We start from the raw sequence: 20,205 nt of genomic DNA on the forward strand, positions 1-20,205 counted from the left end.
AAGTGGTTCACATGAGCAACATGAAATAAAATTCAGTGGTTAAATACTATACATTATACCTTTTACTATAAACATATCGAATGACTCAATGAGATTTAGTTGTTAGCAAAGCACATATTTTTTTTTTTAAAGATAAAAACAAAAACAGACTCCAGTCCTTATTTGCTACGCTACCAAAGCAGTCTGAAGTGCCATGCCTCGTTTTTGTGTAACAAGAGCAAATTTCCCAAAGGTCATCCGAGTCTACAGTGCATCAAATATGGAATCATATAAAAAATTAATTGATTATTTTGCACCGGGCAGGCATGGCACTTGAGGTCAACTTGTGTAGATACTGCCTAGAACTGTATAGTTTTAAAGTATTGGTCCTTGGAAAGCCTAGATAACACTGCTTAATGAGATGTTAATACCTTAATACAGAGGATCCTATATACAATTCACATTTAACATCCTTTTGTCTTAATTTTAAGAGAGAGAGATCCAAATTGGCCAGTTGTGTAACATTCTGTTAGTTTGTGGCGTGCAGTAATGAGTGTAGAAGTGTTAAGAGAATCGCACCAGTGCTTGAGTGATGGATACCTAGTTGCATCGTTGCTTTGTGTCATTCATGACACTAGTGATATGAGTAGCACCCCATTAGCCCTTGGGTAATAAACAGCTAATGAGAATGTGCAGTTAAAAGCACACTTCTTTAATGTATGTATTAGCACCGGAATGTCCTGTAGTAACAAAACTGTTATGGGGGAAAACACCTTTCTGAAGAACCAGGAAACTTTGGCCATTACATTCTTAAAACTGAAAAAGTATACAGACGTGTGTGTCTAAGTCTCAGGTTCGCAAAGAACTATTGATACTCGAAATTAAAATGTAAAGCCGGGTTGAGTCATATTGCTTTTAGTAAACAACAGATCATCTTAATTTAGGCACTTGGCTTCAAAATGCTCGTGCAGGTTTTGTTTCTTTTTTTTTTCTCCCAGACTCTAAACGAGAGCCTGAGTTCCCCTTGTCTTCCTCAGTTTCCCCCCAACTGGATCACGTCTGCAGATTCGCCGGGACTTAACTCTTCACCCAGAGGGCACGACATTCGCTCACAAGCACACACTTGTCTTGACACACACATTTCTCCCGCTCACATGGCGACTTCTGAATTGCTCATTGAGCGCAAGGTCTGGTCATCAAAGCGTCGCCTCACACTTCTCCTCACCGCATCAGCTCGTCGGTAGGGTTGATTCCTAAGATCTGTCAATGAAGGAGTCAAGGAGGAAAGTTAATTTAATTTTCTATATAATTGTTTTTTTTTAAATCAGCAAGTCAAGTCAGACAAAGCAGCTTGAGTTAGATGGAAACAGTATAGATTTTTCTTTTTACTTATCAGAGAAGGCCTTCATTGATTTGACATTTCTTAGATGACGTGTATTTATACACATTCTGCATATATCAAATCATGGTGAAGCTTAGCAACTATTATATCCTTCAAAACGTCAATAGGCAGCATTAGCAGGAACAGTTTGGAAAGCTGTTATAAGTCATGTGCCCTTTATAAAAATGATTTTTGTAATACTTGAGGTGCTTTATAATTAAATTTTAAAAATAAGTAAAGGTCAGGTAGTTTTGATGTTTAAAGAAATCATGCTTTACGGGAAATATTCCAAACAGGCAATGATCTAGTAACAAATTCAGTCAGGTCTGTGACCTAATTCTAAAATACTTTTGCACAGAAATTGAAATTAGGTAAAAAATTGATGCTTGCCAAGTCTGTGTTTCATCCACCACCACCGGTGTGCTAGAAGAAATCCTTACCCTCGAGTGAACATTTGGAAATTTAGTTATATTATTCTTCTTTAGGGCTAAATGAAGAAAACACAAAATGATGGTTAAGTTTTAAAAAAATAGGATGAACATTTAAGAAAATTTCCTAAGTGTTCCTTTGCAGACCTTGCTCTACATCAGCTGTGGCAGCAAGACAGCCAGCAGGCAGAGAGATTAGGAGCGAAGGAGAGGGCAGGGCAGCTGTTACGGGTTCAGTCAGGGCATCTGAAAAGTAAAACCCAACCCAAGCTGCTTTGGAAATTGACCAGCAAGAGAACATAAATGCCACCTGAAGGAAATCAACGATGAATCAAGCAAATTACAAAAAAAAAGAAAAAAGAAAAATGCATTCCAAGAAATAAATGTCTTTCAATTCCATATGCATGCTGCTGTCTGGAGAACCACACCAAGGCATAACTGAAGCCATATTTATGTCACTTGCGACTGACCAAAAATGGTTTTGGAAACATTCAAAGATGTTTAATGCTCATTTACTTACATGTTCAAAATGGCCACATCATGTTGTTTTGAATCCATTTCTTACAGATTACGCTGAAATTTCTGCTAAACATGTTCATTTACATTTTATAGAACAGGTTAAATGGAAATGTACTTTCTTGAGTATAATCTATGTAAACTAAATGTGTGATGTGAAAAATAAAATTGTTGGCCATATTTATGTCACTTACGACTGACCAAAAACATTTTTGTAACGTTCACAGATACCTAGTGCTCATTTACTTGCTTATTGAAAATGGCCACAACAGGGTGTTCTGAATGCATTTCCTATGGATGACACTGACATTTCTGTTAAACATGTTCACATGCATTTTATATAATAGTTACAATGGAAATTTACTCCCTTGAAAAAAAAACTATGCAAACTAAATATATGATATGGAAGATGATGTTATTGGTGCCCAGGTTTTAAAAGCATAGCTTAATATCAAACAAAAATGAGCCTTGTAATATTTAAAGAAGAAATGCCTGTATAGTCTTTCCATTAGATTAACCAACATGTGATCTGATTTTCTTCTAAAGGGCATGTCACATTAGACAACTTTTCCAGAGATTTTCAGTCACTGCCTTTATTTGCAAAATTCTGGTGAGTCGGGGTAGTCAGCGTTGCACTCCTACAAAGGCAGTCACATAATGTGACATACCCAGCAACTCACTGTAACTAGTCTGTGACTTGCCTCGACAAAATCAGTTTTGTCTGTAGTCATTTGCTCTTCTGCAAATACAATGCATATACTGTAATGTGACGATGAGGAATAAGGTACACAGGAGTTTTGGACCTCACAAACAGAAGACAAGCTCATCAGTCTGATGTCTTGTGTTTTATGTACCGCAACAGATTTGACGAAAAAAAAAATTGCCAGAGATTGTGGCTAACTGTAAAACCTTCATACAGCAATGGCTCCGTCAGGTAGTAAACTATTGGCTGTCAGGAAAAAGGGGCAAGCAAAACTATGCCAGTAAATCACAATGCAGTTGCTAAGTTAGAAGCGTCCACTGATTTTCAGTCCTGTAAACTGTCATGATCCATTGTCTGACATACCCTACGACTAGATGTCACATTATGCGACATCAGCTTGACCTTTAACAAATGAGAGTCCAATGAAACAATTCAGAAACAAAGTCTTTATTGAGCACACTCATCGGGCATTTACCTGTTCTTAATGGAACAGTCGAGACTTTAGTCTGATGTTCCCTGAACTTTATGGTGACTCCCGCACATTGCTTTTAATGAATTTTCTTCTGACTTATTAATATAAAAAAAAAACTTTTTCCATATATTTACTCATGTGTTTACTTTTGATGTTATGCTGCATAATGCCTATTTTGTTAAGTTTCAACTCAAAAAGAAGTATCCTAAAATTCTTCTTTAGAGTTTTCCAGTACTCTTCAGAATCATTTATTCAGTGAAACACAGAAGAATGTAACAAAACTGGAAGGGACATTGTGATGGACAGCCGGCGTTCAACAAAAGAAGACAGCCTTTTTAGGGCACTACATCCCCCGGGACGCTAGATGGCAGCTCCCCTGGATGGAAATGGTTCCTTGGGTTCCCGCAGGGCAGCATTGGACATGGAGTCCATCTCTTCAGCCCTGTTGGGTGCCGTGGGTGCCGCCAGGGGGACCTCACCAAGAACCTGAGGACTTTTATTATTACGCCACCCCAGGAGTACTTCTGGGTCACGAGGACGGAAACCAGCAGTACTTCCGGGACAATTGATAAAGGAAGGTGTGGTGTTGACCTAGAGAAGAAATACTTCCGGGTCATAGACTTTAAACGGACTGTGGGAAACTCCAGCAGACCGAGCCGGAGTTGGGTGGGAGTGTGACGGAGCTGCTGGGAGTGGAGGACTGGTTATTGTGATTATTATTATTGAGAATTGTGGAGTGTGCGGTGTTTTGTACACTTTATTGAAGAATTATTAAAGAATCTTCTTGGTGTTTTAAATGTGTCGTGGACGTCTATGTGGTCAGTTCAATGGGGCAACAGCGCCCCTAGCGTCCACAACATGTACTAAGAGGAGATTGACTGTTGAAAATAGTGATGGAGAATAAATTGGAGGGAAAGAAGTCATGAGGAAGGCTAAGACAGGACATATTATCTGAAAGATGGTAAATCATATTAAGAAATGAACAGAAGAGCAAAAGAAAAAATAATAATGGAGGAACTGGCAATTGAAGAACCTGCCATCCTGATGTTGCAAAGCTATGCCAAACTACTCTATTGCCTTCACATTGCTTCTTTTTTGGAATGTAATGTTTCTTTTTGGACAGCTATAAAGGTTGCAGGCAAAAACTCACAATTTCATGTACCCATTTCCATGTGTCTCACTTTTCATGACTTTAGCAAACTTGAGATGAGCTTTTTTTTTCATTGCTCCCATGAATACTACACTTACTCTGAATTTTCTTATGAGGAATTCATGAACATTCGATTATATAGAAGCTGCCTCGCTTCAAGGAGATCTGTCTGTGTTCAGATCCCAGGTGGAGTTTCCCTGTTCTTCATGTCTGCTTGGGTTTTCTATGGGTATTCCGGTTTCCTCCCACAGTTCAAAGACAAGCAGGTGAAGTGGACTAATGATGCTACATTGGCCCATGTGTGTATTTTCACCCTATGATGGACTTTTTCCCCGTCAAGGGATTGTTCCTGCCTTGTACCCAATGCTTGCTGGGGTGGACTCCAACTTCACTGCAACCCTCTTTAGAATAAGAGGGTTTGGGAAATTGATGAGTAGTCTGTACAGGAATGGCCTGTTGATTTCGAGCAGTTTCTTCTGGATTGTTTGCAACCTCTGACTTGTTTTTTTTATTTTATATTTTTTTTCCATACTTCTACTCAGTCTAATCATTTCTAATTAACAGCACTAATTACCAAAGACCTCAACAGAGTCCGTGGAAGGCTGCAACTGGTGTATGTTTTTGTTGAAAATCACATCTTTTAATCTGACATATTGAAACATGTATTTATTTCCCAGTTTCTACCTCCTTGCGTTACTACAGAAATTTTCCAAAACGTTTTAATTATTTGACTGAAAGTTACCAAATGACTAGGTTTTCTTATTATAATTTTGCTTTGTTAATTCTTTGAAAATGTTTTATTTATTTAACCTTGTGCTAATGATCATAAAAGTGATCATAACTGAAGCATGAACTCCTCTTGAGGATTAATTGTCATTTGATTCTGTGTCTGCTCATTTTGAATTATAAATTTAATGGAAATGGTATGGAAAATAATGAAAAGAACTTGAAACATTTAGCTACTGTGTATTAAAACCTATGACAAACAATATAAAAGGACTTGCCAATGAAACTGAAGATCTGCAGTTATGTTTTGTTATATTCAAGTAGTGACAACAGAGTAGACACAGGCAGATCCACAAAAAAGCAATAAAAAACAGCAGTTAGAGTTAAACGGGTATGGTGATTAGCAATGGCTTTAGTCACAAAAAAAAAAAAGAAATTCAAGAGATATAAAAAAATAGCTATACTTGTTCAATTCCTACGACAAATGAATAAATGCAGTGGGATATTAAAAACGAATGTAGCAGAAAACTGGAAAAACATCTGTTTAAGAGCAGCAATTGGCTGGCACACAACTCTGAGTAGTCAGATTCTACATGTATGTATACCTTTTTTAACAAAAGCAGTGAGTGGTTATATTAGTGTGTTTGACTATCCTTTTGCATGTTATTTGTTAACCATATTCCTTGTATCTATTATGACAATCATGGTGAGAATCAGATCACATTTTGGGTCAAAGTGCATGAATATATAAGGAATAATTGCATACAGTTCACAAACTTTTCTCAATGTTTGTATTTCCGCACATCTTCTGTTAAAATTATATTATTTCCTAAAGAGACTACAACACCCAATATTTGAACTACAACTTGTCAATCAAATGACTGAGATGTAGGCAGTTTAGAAACCATGCCTAGAATGGAAACGAGATGTTTCGCACTGCTCACTAAGCAGACTGATACCGGTGTTATTTTCTGGATACGACTTGTGAGTCAGTCCTGATGAGCTTAGGAGAAAAGGGAAATGACAAATTGGAAAAGATTCTTAGAAAGGGGTTTAATTGTTTTAAGAGAAAAACAGGAGATAATAGAACAAGGAAAACGATGTCAATAGAAGCTGTAAGCCGATTTGGCCTTTTTAGCGCAGAACATACACAGTGACGTCTTACCTTTACGGATTTTACATGTTAGTTTTATGTCAGTCAATTGTTTTACCATATAAGTAAGTGCTTTATCTTTGCTTATAAAGTGTTTGTAGCAAGATGCATTTTAAAGTTGAGTTCATAGTTGCTGAATGATGATAAAATGCAATCAAACTAATTGTAACACTATTTTAAGAATTATAATCTGAGATGCACAAAATCATTTGAATGCAGGATTTTTATGTAACTATACAGTACATCTGGATAACAGTATAGATCCAGCAGCATCTTTATGCCTCTCTTATGATGCATGTCCCAATTTCAAAAATTTCTTTATCAGGAAATATCTTACAACACAATATAAGCAAAACTGACTTTAGATTTTGAAAGAAAAACTAAATGGATTGCTGACTGGAATTGCCCTTTGCATCTTTTATTTTCTTGGTATTATGCAGCATAGTGCCACAGTATGCATAATTCTCTTCAAGTGACAATAGACAGGCTTTTGTATGCATTAAGCGTTACTAAGAAAGCTCCTCAAGGATAAGAGGTTCCCCCTGATGACTTGACACTCGCATGCAAATTGACATTTTTAACTTTCACCCCATGCACTGTTTTTTGTACACAAAGCAAGAGATAAAAGTGCAAATTTTACAGACAGGTAAAATTGTGCAGGAAAAAGAGTTGAGTAAATGACACAAAAAGCACAAATCGACAGAAATAAACACCACAGATCTAACAGACATGCATAAGTCACACTAGTGCTTCATGAACATTTAATTTCCCAGTGATAAGTCAATATTAGGAAAGCAAGTATAATGCCACATATACAAATTAAATATTTAACATTTCTTCATGACTATAATAGGAGACAAAAATCTGACTTACATGAGTACTTGTTGTGCAGTTAGACCAATTAGTCACTGGCAGCGATATTCATTTACTTAATTTTAGCACAGATTAATTTATGGTACATGATTAGCCACAGCATTTTAAGTATAAGGGGAAAATATTTTCTGATAAAATAGATTGACAAACAACCCATTATGAGCAATTTTAATAAAAACTCATAGTAGAGAAATTGTTACTAATTTGAAAAATGGAACACTAAGGCCTAGCCCATGCTGAATTTCTTAATTGTAAATTGAAATGTTGTGACATTATCCTTTGCTCTCTCATGAGAAAAAGAACACACAATATACAGAAGTCAAGTCAGATGAACCGTGTGATGACAATGGCATCTCATGCTGACACACGCATGGAAACAACGTGGAGTATCTTCCATGGTCTTGGAATTTCATGCCAGGTGGCATGCAATGGGGAAAAAATAGTCTCACAGAACACCAGACACAAATGTTAAACACCAAGGTGGTCTTTTAAATTAAAAAAAAAAAAACATTAACAGTGGGAGAAAAAAAAAACAAGCATACAACAAGTTTCAACGTACAGAAACCTTTTAAGAGCATCAGCTGAGGAAGTGATTAATTTTAGTAATGGAACTCCTCAGTGTGAACGGGATCGCAGAAAAAGCGAGAGCCACGCTTGGCTGTTCGGGCAGTAAAGGGGACTGTCTTCAGTACTGCATTGAAAACAACAGCCAGACAAGACAGAAAACATGGTAAGTAGCAAACACCACATTTTTAGTACTTTGTTAGAAAACTACAAAATTGAACAACACTGATGGAGACTTGATCTCAGTACTGTTAAAATCTGAATTGAAAATATCACTTTAAACATGACAGATTAAACATAATTAGTTATTAAAACAGGTATTAAAACAGAATGAGTCAGATTTGATCTTTAATTGATCAGGCTCTAAAGTAACAATGCCAGCTGTTCAATTAAAACAATGCAAGCAGCACTGATGAAACAATAAAGACTCTGACGTGCGTCATTAACACAGTATATGCAGCGCAGCCGGGCTGGGGGAACACCAAGGAAAGTACAGCAATGAGTAAGGATTACTTTTTAACCTGTTTAGAAATACTGCATAAGCTGTGTCCCTTTGGCCCACTTTGCCTAAACAGCAAAACTACTTAAAAAGTAGCCATGCTGAAGGTTAATCCTTCATCTGTAAGTTACAGGTTACTGGTCACAGCCAAGCTCAGTTTCTAAGCATTAAATATTTGTTCAAATCAGGTGGCGTGTGTAAAGGACTATGCCTGACACACAGATGTGCGTTTGTGTGTTTGGTGCTAAGTTCCTTTTTGTAAAACACACCCGCACATCTGTGACTAGTGAATATCTCACCTTCATTCATTTTTAAACCATTTTTTCCTGATGAAGGAAAGGGTTAGTGAATTGTAACACATACTGACTTAACAACAGTTTTCAAATCCCCTTACACATAAAAAGTATATTTTCAGACTCTTGTTGTGTTGCACATCCAAATTTCTATTCACGTTACACTCACCTGTAATGATGTCCTCAATAGCTCCATCTTTTCCCTCGTAAACGTGTCTGTTATCTTTGACCTGCTTCCGCCTCAGCTCTGCAATTAACTCTTGCTGTTGTCTCTTATTTTTGTGTGAAGGGGACTGTTTGTAGGGAAAGATATACATTTATACATTTTTTTCATGTATTTAAAAATGTAAATAATGTGGCAATTTTTTTCTTATAACTACCATATGGACCATCCTACAATAGCTGGAATTATTATTTTTTTATTAAAAAGAACAAGTAACTGGTATGTCAAGTTTGAGCTTTTTGACTAATCCGGTCTGAGCTTCTACTCACTATCTATGTATACCTGCACACATAGACTACCTGCACATTCTAATCCTAATTTATCTTTTATTTGTATTGCCCTTGTATACTGCATCATATTTTGTATTTTACCTTTTGCATTCTGTATTGCCCTTATATGTTGCACCAGTACTATCAAGACACGTTCCTAGTACACATTAGTGTACCTGGCCAATAAACTGAATTTAGATTCTGATCCTGATGTCTGATGCTGTGCTGTGATGTATTCAAAATTGAACATCCAACTAAACTGCTCAATAAAACACACCAATGTAAGATTTTAGCTTGATTACATACTGTATGTTGAATGTAGAAACTGTCAGCACGTGTGGACTAATTTAGAGTATTAATGTCTTTACCTGGTAACCCTTTGTGTCTTGTGTTACTTTAAAGTAACAGGTGTTAGAAATTAACTGCAATGTTTCAGTAGTCATATTATTAGAATCCCTCATAGCAGTCAACATCAGTGTACAACTTAGCTTGCACAGATAAAAAAAGCGAGTTTAACAATCCAAAAAACAGTACAAGTCAAGCAGGGACATACTGCTTAATTCATACATCAGTAAACTACAATAACATCGAGCTCTTCTGTTGCGTTGGTACAGGGCAGTCTTGTTAGCAATTTTACAGAAGCTGGACTGGAAACAAAGTTCAAAGATTCAAATCCAAACCCAAACTCAATGTGTTATTACTGAGCAAGTTACCTATCTTGTCTCCTGCTCTCAAAATATTATGCATCTTATAATGTTCAAGCCAAGTGCCTTGGGATGGCCTTTTTCAGTTAAAGAGGCAACATAAAATTTCTTTGTGCACATACATTGTCAGTGTACGTTGAAATGAAAATGTATGTCAGCAGTATTCACAAAATGTGGTATATACATAAAAGAGAGGGCCTCTCCAAAAATGAAACAAGACCCGTGTAGAGAGGGGTGGTACAGCAGAAGTACTCGTGTAAGAAGTTAAAACTGAGTTAGAGAGACATTTTAGAATTAAGCCTGGGCATCTCTGGACTGTGATACAGAACTGGGATAACTCATATGTGCATTATCCATTAAAATGGCTTTTCCTATTGTCTGGTCTTTATTTGTGAAGGTGGTATTTATTATATCACTCTAGGGCAAATCCTTTTATTCAACTCTGAGGAATAACTCTTTGATGTATTCTGCAGTAAATGAAGTAGAAACAATACATATTGTAGTCTTTCTATCCCTTTTTTTTTTACAGTGAATGGATATTTAGACCTCTCTGGGAAACACAGCACCAGCTTAATTCGCCAGGAAAGGTAATTCATCTTTTGAGGATGACGGAATAGGACCTGGTGAGAATTACACTGTTAGACTGTTGTCATTTTCCTTATAAAGCACTGACATTTATCTAAACCACAGGAGCAAGCACCTGGGTGATAGTTCAGTCAAGGGAAAGTGGAATTTGGAGACTAGAATTTCTTTTCTGTTCTCTTTTTAAATATTTCCTTCTATGTATTGCTTTAAATACCTAAACAAAAATATATTCCTTTGTTCATTATACTGTACGGTGCCCTGTGTACTGAAAGTACCTTTTGGTCTTGCTGCTCCATCAGAGCCTCCTGCTCCAACAACTTCTCCATTAGTGCCTGTTCCTGCTTCTTCCGCTGTTCATTATCTTCCTCAGCATGCTATAAGAATAAAAAAATATTTTATGCCTAACAGTGTCATTCAACACCACCTTAATGTATTACTTTTAAATGTACTCCACAATATTTTTGGACATCTGCTCACATTCAAACACTTCTAGTTGCATGTTGGATGACTTGCAGTTATCAGGCTGACTCCTAAGTTTTCCTCAATGATTGTCCATTTTATTTTTATTTCCTTCGGGCTAAAAATGATTTGATACTTTTCAAGATACATTAAAGTTATTCCCAGATATTGCCAACAAATTGAATCCCATTTAAATAAGTATAATGTGTATTCCTCTAACAGACCTGTCATTTATGCAGCACGAGTAACATGAATTTGTATTTCTTTTTTCCATGGACCGTTTTCACATTGTTTGCTATTGTACAGCACTGACCACCATTGAGTTCTGTTATGACATTGACACATTTCTCTCCATTCTGCATGAAAACATGACATTACATTTTTTTTGGCCATCACTACAAAGCACATGGAGCAAGTAACATATTTAAAAAAAAAAAATACTTTTGGGTGAAGTATTCCTTTAAATGCATGCCTCCACTCAGAGTTCACCCCGGAAAAAAATGCATTTTTAAAAAATATTCCACTATTTCTTTAAGTATTTTTGAAAAAGTCTCTCTTTATATGACTAACCACCAACCACCACAAGGAACGTGGCTGTATGTATTGCATCATGTGTTGTTTGCTGCTAGGACGGGCTCCCCTGTAGTATGCATGCAGATAAGTGGTTAATATTTCAGACTCTGAGATGGCAGGGTCACCACTAGCACTGATTGCCTGCGTTATTCCAAATGAGCATCTTCATCACGTGGCATAACTGGAACTGAACTTTCAGCATGGTTGAACTGAGACACACAACACTTTTACTAATCAGGCTAGAGGGACACAGGTATGGTGTCTTTGAACACTATGTAAAGAAAATGGATGTGACTTTGAGATGATTTTTAAAATCCAAACAGATTATAACAGGCACACTGGAATATGACCATATTTCATTATATTATTATTTTATGGTGTGTGCAGTTCTGGGAATTGCACTTTTGTATTGATTTGAACCCTGAATCCAAAAAGCACATTTACTTCTGTCATCTCCAGTTCTTGCTCTTCCTTCTTCACACTGTCAACGCCTCTGCTCTATAAAGCACAACTGCCCTTAATATAGTTTGCTACATTTTTCCTTTTTGATGCAATAGCATTTTTCCTCACTTCTCATGCTTTGTAAATCAATATTCAAGATTTCTTTATTTGTCACATACACAGTTATACAAGAACAACATTTAGCGAAATGTGCCGTAGATCGGCCACCAGTACACATTTCTTCCTCACATTTTTCCTTGACAGTAATTACTTAACTCAGATACTTTAAGGGCACTGCTTTGTTGTTTTGGCCCTCATATCTACACGTTTTAGAATCTGTTCACTGATGAATATGGCGTCACTTCAGCAATCTCCAATGTGATAATCAAATCAACAGCAAAGTGCATACATAGCCCATGTCAATACAATACAATACAATACAATACAATTTATTTTTGTAAAGCCCAAAATCACACAAGAAGTGCCGCAATGGGCTTTAACAGGCCCTGCCTCTTGACAGCCCCCCAGCCTTGACTCTCTGAGAAGACAAGGAAAAACTCCCAAAAAAACCTTGTAGGGAAAAATGGAAGAAACCTTGGGAAAGGCAGTTCAAAGAGAGACCCCTTTTCAGGTAGGTTGGGCGTGCAGTGGATGTCAAAAGAAAGGGGTCAATACAATGTTTTTCTTATACTTACCAGAGCCATTACTAATGTCTTTCGTGTGGCCTAAAATTTAAAATGATATGACAGGTACATTCTGCCCTTTAACATGAATGTCACTCACATTGCCCCCGTAAGCATAGGCAAGTGGGCCATGTCCTGGTACATCCCAGGTGGTATAGAAACAAATGGATTGTCTAGAGTACTCGATGTTGTTGTTATGGGAGCCATGCACAAATAGGGACATGCCATCATGATTCTATTTGTATTTAGGACTGTACTCAGATACAGAAGAAATATTAGTGTGCTCCTGGCCTGTGCTTATTGAACACACATGCTGAGGCAGTAGGGGATGCCTTGACCATTTTGACTTTTTCAAAATATTTTACGACACTGACGTTGGAGTGTGTTACAGTTAACAACCATGATACGATGTGACAAAACAATAAATGATCCAGTATTGTGATTCCCAAACTTGGTCCTGGTGACCCACTGTGGCTACAGTCAACTTCTGTTTTTAATTGGATTTCTTGCACAATTAAATGAGCTGTTGTTTCTGTTTTTTGGGGTTTATGTAGAAATTACATAATTAAGTCTGGTAAATTTTTATAAAAATGTACTAAGCAGTTATATGGGGATAATGCACCTTTTTTTTCTTTACTTTTTAACAATATTGTCCTCTTGATTTTCATTCAACTTTTCCAGGTCTTCTGGTTTTTATTAATTCATTATTTACTAATTTGTGGCTTTGATACTGAAGTATTTCTAAATGTCTATTAATTAATGGAAATATCGTACTTATGTGCCTTTCTCAATACAGAGTAAGAGAAAACAAAAAAGACCAGCTAATTAAATGAGATCAGCTATTATTACTGATTGTGAATCTGTCTGGAATAAAAACCTGCATGCCACATGTTGTGTGCTGGGTGCCCAAGAGCGAGTTTTAGAACCATTGATTTAACACATTTTAAGTCTCACATTCTATATGAAGTTGTTAGATAACATTTTTGAGGGTATTATGATAGCACAGTGGTTAGCACATGATGAATCCTGAGCTCAAATCTGTGTGTGTTTCGAGTCTGCATGGCATGTGGGTTTGTTTTCTCCAATACCTCCAGAGACATACCCGTTAGGTTAACTGGTGATTTCAGATTATCCCATATGTGAAAGAGGTGTCTACAAGCACTTTGAAGGAATGGCACCCCATTCAGTGTAGTGTTCTTTTTGGCACCTAATACTACCCCCCCCCCCCCCCAACCGAATTAAGTGGTTTAGATATTATGTACGTATGTGCGTATGATTTTTGAACTTTTTAGGTTTGAATAAAGGTGAAGGATTAAGGTTTCAGTTTTTTTACATTTTACCTCAGGAAACCAGTTTAATATTGGTAAACAACTTTATAAAAGCATTCTTACAATTTGCTTTACTTTCTCATCTTATAAAACCTAACAGCTTTATCATGGTGTATAAGCAATATGTCATTATTGATTCAATGAAATGGAAACCTAATGTGCAGATGAAAAGACCTCATGAAAATATTCTTAAATTTGATGGCTACTTTAGAGAGCTGTCTTCGTGATAGTGTAATAATAGATTTATATGAATTATCCATCCATTTAGTGAACTTGCATAATCCAGAACTGCATCACAAGAGGCAAGCGCATATCTGGACAATACTACATTTGACACACATACACCTACACACACACACACACACACATACACACACTTTTGATCATACACAGCTAATTTAGAGTTGCCTATTAATCTAAATTCCATTGGAATGTAAGGAAAAAATCCTCTCACCCACACATAGCCAGGCTATGGTCTCGACTGCTGTGAGGTAATAACAGTAACTAGTGCTCTGTTGGCTGCCTGATATGTAATAAGTACATTATTAAAATAAATAAAAAAATAAAAACAAAAAAGTGATGAAAAACTCCAGTCTGCTATAAAACTGAGCAGGTGATCAGACAGTCAAGTGGTGACAATAACTAATCTTACCCTGTATGCTTTTACAAATCTGACAAAGACCGGAAAGAAGACAGATGGAGGAGTAGTCTTGGGGTTTTCTCCAAAGTATTTTACTACTTCGTCAAATGCATCCTGCACAGAAGACAAAAAAAAAACACAACAACAAAAAAAAAAAAACAGTCAGATTCATAGTAGTCATTTAAAGGCAGACAGAGGTGGCTGTAAGGAGGAGTAGCAGGATGTCTAAAAGACCGACAACACTGACCTGTGAAATCTTGGCATCATCCTGGAGTTTCTTGAGTTTTCCCTCATTGTTGTTGATGAAGTCCTTAAGTAGGTTGTTGTGGCCATGCATGCTGTATTCACGTTTTGTCAGGTCAAGCCCCCTCTGCAGTTCTTTTACGTCCAAGAGTACATTCTCAAGGGATACTATCAAAAAAAGACAGAACAATGGATGGGTGTTGAATTCTGTTTTGCTATGTTCGACTTGATTGTATATAATATTATTTTCTTCATTGTATAAGTTAGACTTGATCGTATAGAATGTTTATTTTCTTCAAATAAAATAAAAAAAGACAGAATGGAGTTAGTGACCTGCCTTGCCGTGTGTAAGGTGTTGAGGGCACATGTTTAATTTTTATTTTTTTATTATTTATTGATTTTATTGAAATCACACAATATTCCTTAAAAATAAATCAATTTTTACAAAAATAAGATTGAAAACAAATCAACCCCAACCCCTGAGAAAGAGAGCTATGCCAGCAGAGTAAAACTTAAAGCTAGTAAAAATAAGTAAATAGATGAATTAATAAGTGAATAAAGATAAATGGAGAAGAAAAAAAGGGGAGAGAATCTGCTTCCTCAGTGCTTTAAAAGCTTATTTTAGAATGTTATTGATTAGATCCTGCCAGGTTTTGAAAAAGTTCTGCACAGATCCTCTAAGTGAGAATTTGATTTTTTCCAGTTTCAAATAGTATATGACATCAGTTACCCACTGACTTAGAATAGGAGAGTTCGGATTCTTCCAGTTGAGCAAGATAAGTCTACGTGCCAATAGTGAAGTAAAGGCAATCACAGTTTGTTTGTCCTTCTCCACTTTAAGCCTATCTGGAAGAACACCAAACACAGCTGTTAGTGGATTAGGAGGGATCGTGACGTCCAGGCTGTCTGAGAGGCATTTAAAAAGTTTTGTCCACAATGATGTTAATTTGGTGCAGGCCCAAAACATGTGACCCAGTGAGGCTGGAGCTTGATTGCAGCGTTCACAGGTTGGATCATGCCCTGGAAACATTTTGGACAATTTTAAGCGAGACAGATGTGCTCGATATATAATTTTGAGTATAATTATATGCTTTGCACATATGGAGCTTGAGTGAATTCCCCGCATTGCTACCTTCCACTCCTTTTATGAGGTGTTGAGTGAGAGATCCTTTTCCCATTTTCCTCTTGGATCTTTGAAAGGGAGGGACTCTAGAATGGTTTTATATATTGCAGAAATGCTGTCTGAGTTCTCAAGACTGAGCAATATTTTTTCCGGTATAAAGGTAGGTGGGAGGTGAGAAAAATTGGGCAGGTTCTGTTTAACAAAGTTTGTGATTTGAAGGTAGTGAAAGAAATGTGCTCCTGGAAAGTTAAATTTGGAATGTAATTGTTCGTAGGATGCAAAGACATTGTCTATGTACAGATCTCTAAGTGATTTAATCCCAAATGTTTTCCAGACATTAAAAACTGCATATGTTTGAGAGGGTTGAAAAAGGTGATTCTCATGCAGAGGTGCCACAGATAAAAGCTTCTTTATCTTAAAATGCTTTCTACATTGGTTCCATATTCCGAGTGAGTGAAGTACAGTTGGGTTGTTAGTATATTGGCGATAACTTGCATTTATTGGGGCACAAAGCAAGAGATATAAAGAAGTGCTGCAGGATTTTATTTCTATTGAGGACCAAGCCTGTATATGTTCATCTATTTGTGTCCATGTCCAGGTTTTTATAGTTTGTATATTTGCTGCCCAGTAATAATAAAACTGAAAGTTAGGTAGAGCCATGCTGCCTTACGCTTTAGGTTTTTGTAGGGTCGCTCTCTGGGTACGTGTTTGTTTTGAATTCCAAATAAATGAGGTTATGGTTGAATCTAATTTCTTAAAAAACGATTTATTGATGTATATTGGAATGTTTTGAAATAAAAAGAGAAGCTTAGGAAGGATATTCATCTTAACAATGTTAATTCTTCCAGCTAAAGTGAGATGAAGGGTTGACCATCTATGCAAGTCTTGCTTAATTCTTTCCATACAGACAGAAACATTTTGTTGATAGAGAGGTTTAGATGTTTACTCCTAGGTATTTAAACTGATCTGCAATGATACAAGGGAAGGTGTCCAATCTAATATTGTGTGCTTGAGAAAATTTATTCTGAGACCAGAAATCTTTTGAAATTCTGTTAGTGCTGTTAGGACTGCAGGCACAGAATTTTGTGGATCTGATATATACAGTACCATATCATCTGCATACAGAGAAATTTTCTTTTCAAGTCCTTCTCTGACAATCCCCTTTATCTCATAAGCATTTCTACAGTGAACTGCCAGTGGCTTAATGGCGATTGCAAAAAGCAGTGGTGACAAGGGGCATCCTTGTCTGGTACCACGTTCTAGTTTAAAGTTGTCTGAATTAACCTTGTTAATACAAACTGAAGCTTCTGGATTGGTATACAGTAGTTTGATCCATGCATAAATGTTCAGGCCTGCATGAATGTTCAGGCCAAACCCAAATTTCTCCAATGGTAGTTCCATTCAATCATATCAAATGCTTTTTCTGCATCTAACGAAACTAAAATCTCTGGGGTGTTTGACTTTGCGGGTGATTATATCACATTAAACAGGCGTTGAAGATTGGAAGCTAAGTGTCGGCCTTTAATAAATCCAGTTTGATCTTGTGATATTACCAAGGGCAGCACTTTCTCCATCCTTCTAGCTAGGACTCTGGAGAGTATCTTAACATCATTATTCAGAAGTGAAATTGGTCTGTATGATGCACATTGTAATAAGTCCTTATTTTGTTTAGGAAAGACGGTGATTAATGCTTGGTGAAAAGTTTGAGGTAGAATTTTATTGTCACTAGTTTCTGTAAATGTTCCTAATAAGAGGGGAGCTAGCTGAGTGGAGAATTTCTTATAAAATTCAGCAGGGTAGCCATCGGGGCCTGCTGCTTTCCCACTCTGAAATGACTTTATAGCATCTAGTATTTCTGTTAGTGCCAGAGGTTTATCCAGTTCCTCTGCACTGAGAGTATCTATTTGTGGTATCTGTAACACATCCAGAAGTGTAAGGAATATAAGGATTTTATAGTAGTCTCTAAATGTGTGCACATGTTTTAAACCGTGCCTTACGTACCAAGTAACATGAAAAAAAAGACAGAATGAAAGAGTAATATGCACTGTCATTGTAGACAAGAACATATTTTGTCCTGAGAACTAGACACAATAAGGTTCCTGAATTTTTCAGTGCTTACTTCACTCAACCTTAGATGCTGACTGAAACAGTTGCCAGGGAAAGGGTACCTCAGAAAAGCCACATAGCAGGGATTTGCCCTAACATGGGCCTAATCAGACAAAGAGTTCCACATTGGCTGACGAACACTTCTGCATGTCCATGAACGAGACGGTGTCTCCTGCAGGCAGTGTACTGTGTACCTGCTGTGCATGATGGGTTGGCACCAGATAAAAGTTAGTGAACCATTTGAGGAATGGAAGAAAAGCAGTTCCTTTAGACAGTGAATTGGATGTTGTTGTATACCACATGGGATAGGTGAGGGGCTCCATAAACCAAGAAACACTTGGTCACACAGCCAGAAGGCTTTCACAAGTGCCTGGCTCTTTAAAAACTGCCTAAGGGAGCTGTTATATCCCTAGAGTGTTTCGATGGCACTTTGTCCTGAAAACTCTGCTCATACCTCAACTTCCCAAAAATCTCAGAATGGTGTTTTACAAGGCCACAGTGTAGTACTTACTTTAAAACTAGGAGGCATACTAGGTGAAGTCTTACTTGTGGGAAGGAGAGAAGCTGTGGTCCAGAGTCATGAACAAAAAAAAGAAAGGGATAACGGTTGATTATGGTTTTGGGAGGTGGTAGAATGAGGAAGCCATCTCATTGGAAACCTTTTTATGAAGTGGGTTTGCTTTGTTCTCTCCTTGTCAACTTTGCATTCACCAAGTGATCGTGCCTTCATTATATTTTAGGTTTAAAACAATTATTGTGATAGATTTTTGTCTTTTTTGCTCACATTCTGTGTGCACAGAGATAACAAAATGGCCCAAAATTGAATGCACCACTTATGGGCATCTATAGATAGAATCACACTCCCAACCAATAGCACACCTGCACTCAGTAACAGGATAGCAGAATCTAAGATACTTCAATGGAATTTATGAAGTGACAAGTGTTCTTGGGGGAACACACAGGAAGGAGGAAACGACCCAAGGACGGCACCTCTGTTGAAATCTAACAGGGTCTTAAGTTCAGTGAATCAGCAGTGGTAAGCAATGGGGCCTGTTTTTACACATCTATACAATTATGCTAAAAAGACAGAAATAAAAAAATAGATCTACAGGAACTGATTGAGAAAAACAAAAACAGATCACTTTAAAATGTGAAAGAACAAAAAAAAATCAACTTTCTGCATTAATTATTCATCTGTTCTTGGTAATTCATCTGTTGTTGGACTTCTGTGTCCTTTGCCATAGTCCTTCTACTGAGCAAAAAGTGAACTCTAAATGTAATAGAGCTGCACTGTTGGGCCTTGATGCGCAAGAAGAAACAGGTGAAGTTTCACTATGGCGTTAGCAGGTGCAGTCTGGATTTCTTATGAGCACTTGGTTAATGGTCTGTATTCACTGCCTCCCCTTGTCGATGCTTTTACTTCATAGCACTGCCTCTTGGCTGCTCATACCAAGTCAGAGTCTGCTATAAATAGGAAGAAAATTAAAGGCATATGTGCTCCATTATGCTTGGAAACTTTAGTCCTTTCGTGGTTTCAGTCTGCCTAAATACTCACAAAACGAATCAGTTTTATTATATGTTGTGCACATTATGCATTAAAAGGAAGGAGACAATGAGTCCAGTTTAGTGTTGGCAAATGTTGTATAGGAAAATGTGTTTAATATCTGCATTGACCTAAACTAAACCCAAGTGCAATATATACATAATACCTGTAAAGTAGTCAAAATGTTTTTTTTGCAACACTATATCTCCCTAAACAAAAATTAAAAAACTGAAATACTAAAATTATTTAGGGTAGGGGCCACCTTGGGGATCCATTGTCTCCTTGGTTTGAATCCTACATCTGGATGTTGTACCCATGATGCTTGTAATTTTACCTCTGGGTATTCCACTTTTCCTTACATATGCCCAAAGACATGGCTAATATATGAGCCCTTGAAAAATTATAATAAAATGGTTCACTATGTTCATTTAGGTGTGCAGGCAATGTTAAATTGGCTCTAGCGTGTGTTAGGTGTGTGTGCCCACCCTGCGATGGACTGGCACCCTGTCCAGGGTTTGTTCCTTCCTTGCACCCTATGCTAGGTGGGA

At 37.1% G+C, this 20,205-nt stretch overlaps 1 protein-coding gene across 7 annotated transcripts in view; it reads right to left on the bottom strand.

The window, feature by feature from the left end:
• Positions 1–213: 213 nt before the first annotated feature.
• The window catches only part of fmnl2a (formin-like 2a), a 363,272-nt gene continuing 343,280 nt past the window's right edge, over positions 214–20,205 (bottom strand). For 2 of the 7 annotated variants that reach the window (XM_028806470.2, XM_028806465.2), the window contains 6 exons: positions 14,890–15,053; positions 14,655–14,756; positions 10,794–10,892; positions 8,907–9,030; positions 1,751–1,847; positions 214–1,239 (listed from right to left, as the gene is read on the bottom strand). In XM_028806470.2, coding sequence (XP_028662303.1) covers position 1,239; positions 1,751–1,847; positions 8,907–9,030; positions 10,794–10,892; positions 14,655–14,756; positions 14,890–15,053 — 587 coding nt within the window. In that variant the 3' untranslated portion in view covers positions 214–1,238. Of the gene's footprint in view, positions 1,240–1,750; positions 1,848–7,940; positions 8,073–8,906; positions 9,031–10,793; positions 10,893–14,654; positions 14,757–14,889; positions 15,054–20,205 lie in introns of all 7 variants that reach the window. The other 5 variants (XM_028806471.2, XM_028806466.2, XM_028806468.2 and 2 more) reach the window with 3 other exon arrangements.

Source organism: Erpetoichthys calabaricus, chromosome 8 (genome assembly GCF_900747795.2).
Source record: "Erpetoichthys calabaricus chromosome 8, fErpCal1.3, whole genome shotgun sequence".
Lineage (NCBI taxonomy): Eukaryota > Metazoa > Chordata > Cladistia > Polypteriformes > Polypteridae > Erpetoichthys > Erpetoichthys calabaricus.